This window comes from Cynara cardunculus, assembly GCF_001531365.2.
Source record: "Cynara cardunculus var. scolymus isolate 2C chromosome LG 15, CcrdV1, whole genome shotgun sequence".
Taxonomy (NCBI): domain Eukaryota; kingdom Viridiplantae; phylum Streptophyta; class Magnoliopsida; order Asterales; family Asteraceae; genus Cynara; species Cynara cardunculus.
Window position 1 is genome coordinate 12,271,503 of NC_037542.1, and position 11,415 is coordinate 12,282,917.

Sequence of the window (11,415 nt, forward strand, 5' to 3'; positions counted from 1 at the left end):
TAAAAATCCCATTATGGCCCGGAGGTTCAAATGCAGTGACTTAAGGCTACCACAAAACAGACGATCACCCTGAGATTCGTCGGCTCGCATAACGGGTTAGATATCCAGATTAATAAAAAAACCCTCAAATGATGTAAGGTTCTTATATGTTTATTCGAACCTTTCATTAGAGATGCTTTGAAGGTGTGTTTGGTACGTGCGACAACACAAGACGATAAAAAACCTGTTGTCCCACGATATTAAACCAGGTTATGACAGATCAGATCAATAAGATTCGATCATCTTATCATGTTCAAATCTTATCGATCCGATCTCCATACCAAACGTACGATTAAAAAAAAAAAAGATTCTTTATTTAGTTGTTGGTAATTATGGCATAAGGGTAGTAATGTAAATTAATGAGCAATCCAGTGGCAAGGAGGGGCAATGGTGGAAAGGACACCGTCTGGGATTTAACTATGTCCTAATTGGCTGGCTACTACTGTAGACTACCCCACACCATGTCGTACCCCCACTCGGGTAAAAAACTAAAAAGCATCGCTATAATACCCTGATTCTCTTCCTTCTCTCTCTACTCTCTCTCTACATTTTGGATGCTAAAGGAGGAGGAGCTTCAAAAAAAAGGTGAAGTTTCAGAGATCTAAGGTTAGTTACATACATGAATCGCTTTATATGATTTTCGATATTGTTATTGTGAATCGAGCTTTTGGTATTTTGTGTTTGGTTTGAAGTTTGTGAAAATTTGAAATAGATTCGATTGCTTTGGTATCTGGAAGTTTGAGTTTCTTATGAAGTATCTGAAAATTCGGAATCAAATTCTGGTATATGAATATGAACTACTTGAATTGCTTTTTGGTACTGTTTTTGTGAATCGGACTTTTGGTTACATCAACTTTTGTGTAAAGTATGTAAGAAATTTGGAACGGATTTGGTATCTGGAGGTTTTATGTGCGTATGAAGTATTTGGAAATTAGGAATCGAATTTCGAATTGTTTCGTTAATGTTTATAATTGATTTCAGATACTTTTAGTGCTAGTTATGTTGTTGATCAGCTTTTTAGTATGGATCGTTTACCTGTGTTATATAATTTTGTGGATATATTAAGATGGACTTGCTCTGTTATTGTTCTTGATTTGATCGTATCACTTTGAATATCATTTGGTTTATTTTGAGGCAAGCTTTTTATTCAGATAAAAAATATTGAAAGCTAGTTGTTGGATGGGCTTGAATGATTTAAAACCCACGCAATAGATTTGAGATCATCCTAAACAGGGATACAKGCCTCTAGTACTGTGTAATCCATTAAATCTCTAACTTACAGAAGAAACAATTTTAGGTAGTATGAGTTTGGTGAGAGTTGACATCTTTCCTACAATTTTTTTTTGATTTCTTCTGGTTGGATGATAGTACTTGTAGAGTTACCAAAATGAACCAAATATCCTTGTTGATAAAATTAATTGATCAGGGTGTTGCTAGTTGCTACATACATTGATTTATATATCAAAATTTACATCAAAAAGATATATTAAAAATATAAAAGATAAATTTTTATGTTAATATATATATTGGGAGGAAATTAGTAGAAAAGTGTGCATTTAGCTTGCACCTTAGCACAAATGTCGTGGATTTAAATGCCAGCATTGCTTTTGTAAAAATTGCACTAATGTAATTTAACTCTCTAACCTTGTGGGATTAGTTTAGTGAGAATTTTCCTGATTGTTTTTTGAGGTCCCATAAAATTAGGCGAGGTAAGCACTGAAAACCCATGTTCAAAAAAATCGTAATTAAGGGTTCGTTTACCAAATGCTTACCGGACAAACTCTTGCGAGCAAGAGTGACCATTTTAATTTACCTTATGGAGTAACATTTCTGGGATTGATGGTAAACATATATAACCAGATAAACATTAACGGGTAAGAGCCATCTCCCTCGCTTACTGGGCAAGAGTGTCGATCCTTGCTTTCCCTTTACAGGGTAAGTTTCTCGGTTCTTGTTATGTTTATTCGGTAAAGTAATTGAACCGATAATTGCTTACCAAGGTTAGTTAGTAGTAATCGCCCCCTACCTCTCTCACTTTATTAAGACCAAAAAGGTCGATTAAATTGTAGCCTTAAAGCAACCAATGACTTTAAGTTTTGGTTCAAGCTTTCATACGTCCTCTCCTTATTAAGAATATTTACCAAGATTCTGTGAGTTAAAAGTGAGTTAAAACCTAAAATTTTTATGTTTTACACTATGTATTCTATGATTTTGACCGATCCAAGTATTGTATAATCTCAAATGATAACATGTAAAATAACTATGTAATTTATAACATTTATATGATATTATTGGATGAAGAGTATGTTAATAATAGATTCGGAAGTTAAAAAATGATTATTAATAATATTTTTGTTAAATAAAATATAAAATATACTGAACAATTTCTTATGAATTTATTTGTTCTAAGAGATATAATACTAGCTGGGTCCTGTGTTGGTTTTAGTAACTAAACGTTTATATCTCAGCATCTTACCTAATATTGTCTTTTTAATCCTTTTATCAGCCAATAAGTGTTTGCACATGTCTCGTGGTACGAGTTACAATATTTGTCTTGGTTCATGAAAATGTTCATACAATAATTGACGGATGTTATTTTTTAAAAAGGTATAAATATTTAATATTTTGAATTTTCTTCAATAGTATATCATCTTTCCTTTCAATTAGATAATTCATGGTTGTAGTTATTTAAAAAAAAAACTATTTAAGAAACATTTTTAATTGTTGATTTAATGCTTTTATTAATTCCACAATTATCAAAATCAAATATCGCATTTTATTTAACAAAATTCTCACTGGCCATTTTATTTTATTTTTGTTATATTATTAATTGCACTTTTTCTTTGATATCTTCGAGGCATAGCTGATCTGGGGGTTTTATAATTTAAACTTTGTTTTTACGTTTTTATTTTATATAAATAAATGATGTGATTAAACTGTTTATAGATCAAAACAATTATTATTATTTGTTTTATCTTCCTCCAAAGTATACGATCCATTTTTAGAAAAATGAAGTACAAGATTCAATTTAATTTATGGTTCAATAAAAATATTTGAGTAACAATTATATATTAAATTATATTTGATGACAATAAAATAGAGAAAATTCATTGATAATTATTTTTAAATATAATATTATAAGAAACAAAAATCTAAAGAAGGTTTAATAACTTGTATATTTCTAATGATCAAAAGTTAGTGTGTTCTATTTTCCAAAACAAAATAAATAATAGTTAAATACATTTTTGCATGAAAATTGAAAAGCCATTAAATTTATTTGATTCGTCTCATAAAAACTTAAATTTTCTTGCTAAAACATATTTTTTTTGTTTGAAATTTGCTCTATAATTTCGAGGAAAAAAACTTCAAAATAATGTTACAATAACATAGGCATAATTAATTAATAAGCTATCACCTAAATAAATTCTGGGTATAAATTAAATGGAGAATTAAAGACACCAAGAATAACCGATGCAGTAATTTAGCTCTGCGTAACTTATATTCTCATATTAGATCTTTTTCTCTTATAAAAATTGTGTTTTATTTCGTTGCCTAACTTTAAAGTTCCTTATTTTCAAGGTCTGTATTACAACTCTAGTATTCAACATTTAGTCTTGTGATGGAAGAGGAGACTGTAGCAAGTTCAGAGATACCAATCGCCAAGGCTACTGAGGTATATAACTTATTCCTCATTCTATATTTATATAATTTTAAGTGAGATTTTAATTAAATTTATGAGTTGTAATAATTATGAAGCCATTTTTTCTTTTAATAAATAGGTCAGGAAGGTATGAATTCAATTGAAAATTCATTTAACATTATATACCTAAATTACTAGTATTTATCTTGTGCATCATTGACAAATGAAACCAACAAGAAAATTAATACCAGCCACCTTTTAATGTTCAATAATTTCTTGTTTGAGTCAAAGATGATCATACTCATGCTGCAATAATTCCAACATTTAAAAGAAAATTTTAGGTATATAATTTTAAATAAAAGTTCAATTAAATCCATGATTTTCTTATGGTTATGGATTTTTTTGATGTTCAATAATTTCTTGTTTGGGTCAAAGATGATCACATACTCATGCTGCAATAATTCTAACATTCAAAAAGAAAATTTTAGATATATAATTTTCAATAAAATTTTAGTTAAATCCATAATCTGATTATGGATTCTTTTATCATAAATTTAATTAAAATGTTATTTAAATTTATATATCTAAATGGCAATTTCAGACTCTGTCATCACAAATTATCTTACTAATTTTGATGAAAAAAGCTTCCCTCTGTTATTTTATCCCGACACTTCCAATAAACTATATTTCTAGTCATTATGGCGGATCTTTGATCAAAATTGAGTTTTCTAGAACATAACTAAAACTTTTTTAAGCTTGAAAACAACTTATCCCTCGTTCAAAGCAGTCTTCAACCATAAAAAAACTTAGAATATACATTAAAGTATCATTTTGCAAAACACACGTACGGAGAACATAAGAAAAAGGATAGTTCAAATGAGGTTTTTGAGTATCAATTATGTTGTTCTTTGACTTCAAAATTTGGATAGTTCAAATGAGGTTTTTGAGTATCAATTATGTTGTTCTTTGACTTCAAAATTTGGATAGTTCAAATGAGGTTTTTGAGTATCAATTATGTTGTTCTTTGACTTCAAAATTTGTTAACAGTTGTTATGATTGTAGTTTGTACTTTATTTTTCAGCTTCAAGTTCAAAAATAGACACTAATCAGGGATTAAGCCTTTTGTTGATTTCTTATGCAGTCTGTGTTATGTATAGAGAATCTAGAGAAGAGAAGAAGTATCTCCCATAGATATGGCTCGTCAGCCTGATTGATCTGTTTTTCTTTTGTAGGAAACTACTAAGGACGCAATGCCAGCAGATAAGGATGGCAAGAAGGAAGACTTGGATGGAGAATTTATAAAAGTAGAAAAGGAACCCGCAGACGTAAATGATGGCGATTCCCATACGTCTCAATCGTTGGCCGTTGAAGATGACAAACCCGCCATCATCGAGAAAAGCAGAGAAGTTCTCGAGGCCCAGGAGAAGGTAAATGAACTTGAGCTTGAACTGGAAAGAGTAACCACAGCATTCAAGCATTCGGAGTCTGAAAATGCCGAACTCAAGAAGCAAGTCTCACTTACAACAGAAAAGTTGGAGCAACAAGAGAAGAAACATGAAGATCTCGAAGTTAACCACAAGAAATTAGAAGAACTTTTGAAAGAAGCCGAAGAGAGATACAATTTACAGAATAGTACCTTGCAAGAGGAACTGCAAGCTCAAGAGGCTAACCAAAAGGAGCTGGTTAAAGTAAAGGAGGCATTCGAGACTCTAAACATCGAGTTGGAGACCACAAAAAAGAGGATGCATGATCTAGAGCAAGAACTCGGTCTTTCTGCAAGTGACGCCCAAAAATTCGAAGAGTTGCATAAGGAGAGCGGTTCACTCGCTGAATCAGAGACCAAAAGAGCATTAGAGTTTGAAAGATTGCTTCAATTGGCTCAAGCGAGTGCAAAAGAGATGGAAGATCAGATGGCATTAGTCAAAGAAGAACTCAAAAGCCTGTACGAGAAGATAGCTGATCATCAACAGATCGAAGAAGAACTCAAGAAGAATACCGCTGACCTATCTGCAATCCGAGAAGAGTTGGAAGCTTCAAAATCACAAGCTGAATCAGAAACTAAGAGAGCATTAGAGTTTGAAAGATTGCTTCAATTGGCTCAAGCGAGTGAGAAAGAGATGGAAGATCAGATGGGTTCAGTCCAAGAAGAACTCAAGGGCCTGCATTCTAAGATTGCTGATCATCAACAGGTTGAAGAAGCACTCAAGAAGAGTACTGCAGACCTATCTGTAATCCAAGAAGAGTTGGAAGTTACAAAATCACAAGCTGAATCAGAGACCAAAAGAGCATTAGAGTTTGAAGGATTGCTTCAATTGGCTCAAGTGAGCACAAAGGAGATGGAAAATCAAATGGGTTTAGTCCAAGAAGAACTCAAGGGCCTGCATGCAAAGATTGCCGATCATCAACAGGTTGAAGAAGCACTCAAGAAGAGTACCGCTGACCTATCTGCGGTCCAAGAAGAGTTGGAAGCTTCAAAATCCCAAGCTGAATCAGAGAGCAAGAGGGCATTAGAGCTTGAAAGATTGCTTCAATTGGCTCAAGTGAGCACAAAAGAGATGGAAGATCAAATGGGTTTAGTCCAAGAAGAACTCAAGTGCCTGCATGAGAAGATCGTTGATCATCAACAGGTCGAAGAAGCACTCAAGAAGAGTACTGCTGACCTATCTGCTATCCAAGAAGAGTTGGAAGCTTCAAAATCCCAAGCTGAATCAGAGACCAAGAGAGCATTAGAGTTTGAAAGCTTACTTCAATTGGCTCAAGTGAGCACAAAAGAGATGGAAGGTCAGATGAGTTCAGTTCAAGAAGAACTCAAGGGCCTGCACACTGCTCAGCTATCTGCAATCCAAGAAGAGTTGGAAGTCTCAAAATCACAAGTATTAGAAATCCAGCAAAAATGCACATCACAAGAGGCTCAAATCAGTGAACTGACCGAGGATCTGAATCTGAAGAAGGTTTCTGAATCTCAAATCAAAGAAGATCTTCTAGCGAAAGAATCCCAGTTGGAAGAACTCAAACTGAAGCTTCAAGAAGAAGGAAGTGCAAAAGTACTGATTCAAGATGAGTTTAAGAGTCAAGAAGCAAAGTTGATCTTGATTCAAGAACAACTAGACAAAGCCACAAACGAGAAGGAAGCTCTTGATGCAGTTGTGGCTGATTTGAGAACCGATTTAGCACAAACTAAGGACCATTGCAGTGATCTTGAAGCCAAGCTACAGGTATCAACCGAAAACCTGAAGGCCGAGGCAGAAGAAGCAAAATTGCAAGCCAAGGAGCTCGAGAAACAGTCGGAACTCCTCGAACTTAAAGCCAAAGAAACCGAATCAGAACTCGAACAGTTTTCAGCTAAGATATCTGCACTTAACTCAACATTAACCAGTCTTGAAGAAGAAAAGAAACAACTGAACCAGCAAGTTCAAGATTCCACAGACAAAGTAATTCAGCTAGAATCCGAGTTAACCCAATCGTCTGCACGTAACACAGAGCTCGAGTTGCAGCTTAAAAGTGCTGTTGAAAAATACACTGATCACGAAACAAGAGCCATCACGAGCCATCAACGTAGCGTTGAACTCGAAGATATAATTCAGACATTGAATTCCAAATCAGAGAATTCAGGTCAAAGAGCCAGTGAATTGGAGTTGTTACTAGAAACAGAAAAGTACAGAATCCAGGAGCTCGAAGAACAGATAAGCACATTGGAGAAGAAATGCAAGGAAACCGAAGAAGGATCAAACATCCATTCTCGTAAAGTATCTGAACTCGAATCAGAACTCGATGCATTGCAATCGAAAGCAACCGCTCTCGAGGCCGCAGTCGAAAGCGCCACTAAAAAGGAGCAAGAATTGTCTGAATCTCTGGATTTAGCAACCACAGAGAAAAAACACCTGGAAGACACCTCCAGAAAATCATCAGAACAGCTTGTCGAAACTGAAAACTTACTCGAAGTACTGCGAAACGAGCTCAAAGTCTCGCAGGATAAGTTGGAGGGAATCGAAAACGAGCTTGAAGCTACCAAAACGAGAGAAGCAGAAACCATTCAGAAGCTTAAGTCGGCCGAAGAACAGCTAGAGGAGAAAGAAACACTACATGAAACCCACACTAGAAATTCAGAGCTTAAAATCCAAGAAGCAGTTGCGAATTTTACCAGCAGAGACACTGAGGCCAACTCGTTGCTCGAGAAATCAAGAAATCTTGAAGATCAATTGAAGGCATACGAAGTGCAGTTAGCAGAATCAGCAGGAAGATCTGCTTTGCTAAAAGAGGAATTAGATCAGCTTGTGCAGGTAAAAACCAACACAGAACGCGAGAATGAAGAACTCAAAAGAATCATATCGGAATCAGATGATAATGCAGCGAAGACCACCGATGAGAATGAAATGTTGGTTGCAACCATTATTCAGCTCAAAGATAAGATCAATGAGCTTGAAATTTCTCTAAGTACAGCACACAGTGAAAAGGAGTCGGCAACTCAAAAACTTGATTCACATGTGAAGACCATTGCTGATTTAACTGACCAACATTCGAGAGCCTATGAGGTTGCTGATAAGGCGGGAAAAGAGTTATCAGAAGCGAATTTGAAGCTTACTCGAGAAGTTGCCATTTATGAGTCTAGACTCGATGATCTCCAGACGAGTTTGTCTGCAGCTTTAGGCGAAAAAGATGAGACGCTTAATCAGCTTCATATCTCCAAGAAAGCAATTGAAGATCTGACAGAAAAGTTTACTTCTGAAGGGCAGAAGCTCCAGTCTCAGGTAACTTCCAACCACAAACACAAAAATTATCAAATTGGTGGGCCCAATAACACTAAAAATCGACCCATCTCCAACCCACATGACATATATGATTTATATTTTATACTATTCCAACAAAAACACGACATATGCTGTTTGCGTCCCATTTCAGGCAAAATGACTTTTTTTGCCTGCCCGGTTGGTAAAATCACATTTTTTTCTTCCAAAGGGACTTTATCATATCTAGCCTTTGATGATGTTAGCATTATCTAGCCTTTGATAATGTTAGGGGTCAACCTCATCAAAGATAAAGATTAAGGAGGGTGTGCAAGTTAATTTATCGTATATAGGGGAACGTTAAAAAAAAACCATTCAATTTGTAAAAATCGTGAAAACCTCATTTAACCAATCATAATTTTTCATTTTGTTCATTTTTTTGTAATTATGAGATGTTGATTAACCATTTTTATTATGGAGGATGTTAATCTCATGTTCATTATTTTAATTTTAGAAAAATACATAAAATAGTTTCATTAAAACTTCATTAAATATTATATGAAACAATTTCATAACCATATATGAAACAAATTCATTAAAAAAAGTATTATATGAAATAATTTCACAAGATTAAACAATTTTATGAAAAAAATTTCATAAGATTAAATAATGAAATCGACGTATAAGGATGGTTTGTACGGTTTTTACAAATGAGGGTGGTTTTCATTTGATCGCTCTTCATCGTATATAAATATTATATATACTTATAAAAATGACATTTTTAGCGTGAGATTGGAGATGGTTAACTCTAGTGGTGGGAACATAAACACCAAAAGTTGCTTCATATCCTACCATAAAGGCATATATGCCATTTGAACAAAAACATGTCGTTTATACTGTTCCTCTCCATCTCCAGCAAAACGCCATTCCTTTTGTCTATCGATCGGAGTTTCCAAACTGACAAAATGGCATTTCTACGGTTGGGATGGTCATGACCTCAGTTTCTTGTGCTTTGATACTTTAGAAAGAAAAAAAGGGTATTAAAAGCGTAGGTACACTTGTGTTTAATTCACAGATATCATCACTGGTGGAAGAGAACAACATGCTGAAGGGAACACATGAAAACGCTAAAAAGGAGCTTCAGACATTTATAGCTACACTTGAAGGGGAAGTGAAAGAACACACATGTAACGAAACGTCTCTAAAGACTGAGCTTGAAAATCTCAAGGCCGAGATGGAAGAGAATGCTGAATTAAAGAATAACCTAAAGAATCTTGAAGAAAAACTAGCAGCAGCCCAAAACACCATCGTTGAACAGGTCAGCAGCATAGCATTCTATGATAATGATATCATTACTATTACCAATAATAAAAAACAATGGTTGGGATTGGGAATCTTATTATGATTTGGTTTATGAAACAGAAAGAGACACATTCACAAAAGGAATTGGAAAGAGATGCTGCTTTGAAGGAGGTTGAGGCAAAGAATGCATCGCTTTCACATTTGGAGACACAAATCAAAGATCTCACTGAAAAGCTCAATGCCAAACCCAAAGAAGAGGTATACATTGAATTTGGACACCCGGGCACAAGTTTTTACGCTCTCTCTTGTCTCCCGATTCACAACAGAAAACGGGTTTAGAACCAAAGCTTGCTGTATATACACATTTTGACATGTATGTGGTTGGATTATAAAAAATGTAGATCTGAATGGGAGTATAACTAAATATGGTGTAATTGGCAGGTGGTTAGCTCGAGTGAGGTGAAATCAAGGGAGTTGGGATCAATGGCAGTGAAGCGTAAGAGCAAGAAAAAGGTGGAAGAAGGTTCATCCACAGCACCAAAGGCACAGATTGAAAGCAAAGAAGGTTCAATTGGGACAAGCTTTAAGTTCATAGTGGGAGTTGCATTGGTCTCAATTATTGTGGGTATAGTTCTTGGTAAGCGATATTAATTTATCTTTTTCTATTTTTGGTTGATAAATGCTTTTCTTTTGGTTTTTGGTCTGGGAAGAAGAAGCTGTGATTGGTTTGGTGTTTTCTTTTAGTTATTATTATTATTATTATTATCTGGGTTTTGATTGAATGATACGAGGACATGGTGGTCTGTTTATTCCTTCCCTAACCTCTCTATTCAGTTAAGTTTTGTGATCTTGATGCTTAATTTCGTTTCCTCTTATGATTTCTAGTGTTTATATTTGTATTTTAAATAATTGTTTAGTTATTTGGGTTGTAAAACGGTTAAGTCTCAAGGGAATATAGTGGAAAATCTCATCTCTTATAGTCATGGCTTTAGGTCATTCATGGTAAGCTTAAGAGATTAATCGGTACAAATAAGCTAACCTGAAAATCTACGGTTACTAAAAATAACAAGTAATTGTAGACTCTCTTGTTACATTTAATTATGAGATACAGAAAGAAATTATATTTATTACTGAAGGTAAAAATATCATTTAATTAATTAAAGAGTATAATAATTACAAATTTAAAAAACTTTATGTTTTTTTCATTGTAAAATTTTATTTTGAAAGAAAAAAAAGTAATTGGTGGGTGTTGAAGCTAATGCCAAGACTTTATTTGAATTTCATTCTACTAAAACTATTTATGTACCTATGCATAATGTTCAGATGGGTTATACCAAAATTAGAGCATCTCCTATGGAGTCTTTTATGACAACTTTATTTTTATATTTTTTCCTTTTTTTTTATCGGTCAACTCAGTAAATTAAAAACTACATAAAACTCTATAAAAATAATGATTAATAATAACCCCATTTTATAGGTCCTATATATTATTTCAATACCAATAATATGAATATATAAAAAAACTGATAAAATATTATTTCACATAATATTTAGAATAAGAACTAAGATTGTTCTATTAAAACTCAGATGATAGAAAGAAACTGTTGAGCTAGATGCGACGCTTTCAAAGTCCCGTGACGACTCTGTATGATGACCTCCTTCCCTTCTGCCCGCCTACAACTACATGCCCATTAAGACCTATACGTGAAA

The 11,415-nt window shown here is 34.0% G+C and overlaps 1 protein-coding gene across 1 annotated transcript; it reads left to right on the top strand.

Annotated features, from left to right (window-relative positions):
- Window positions 1-557: 557 nt before the first annotated feature.
- On the top strand, window positions 558-10,578 carry LOC112527551 (myosin-9-like). Its single transcript, XM_025138254.1, has 6 exons — window positions 558-645; window positions 3,619-3,712; window positions 4,912-8,427; window positions 9,479-9,721; window positions 9,826-9,963; window positions 10,147-10,578. The coding sequence occupies exons 2-6, from the start codon at window positions 3,659-3,661 to the stop codon at window positions 10,354-10,356; spliced, it is 4,161 nt and encodes a 1,386-aa protein (XP_024994022.1). The 5' UTR covers window positions 558-645; window positions 3,619-3,658; the 3' UTR covers window positions 10,357-10,578.
- Window positions 10,579-11,415: the final 837 nt, after the last annotated feature.

Excerpts from the sequence above, each read along its gene's own strand:
- LOC112527551 (XM_025138254.1), top strand. The coding sequence starts at position 3,659 with ATGGAAGAGGAGACTGTAGCAAGTTCAGAGATACCAATCGCCAAGGCT. Across the intron at positions 3,713-4,911 it reads CAATCGCCAAGGCTACTGAG|GAAACTACTAAGGACGCAAT; the intron begins GTATATAACTTA and ends TTTCTTTTGTAG. Across the intron at positions 9,722-9,825 it reads AAAACACCATCGTTGAACAG|AAAGAGACACATTCACAAAA; the intron begins GTCAGCAGCATA and ends TTTATGAAACAG.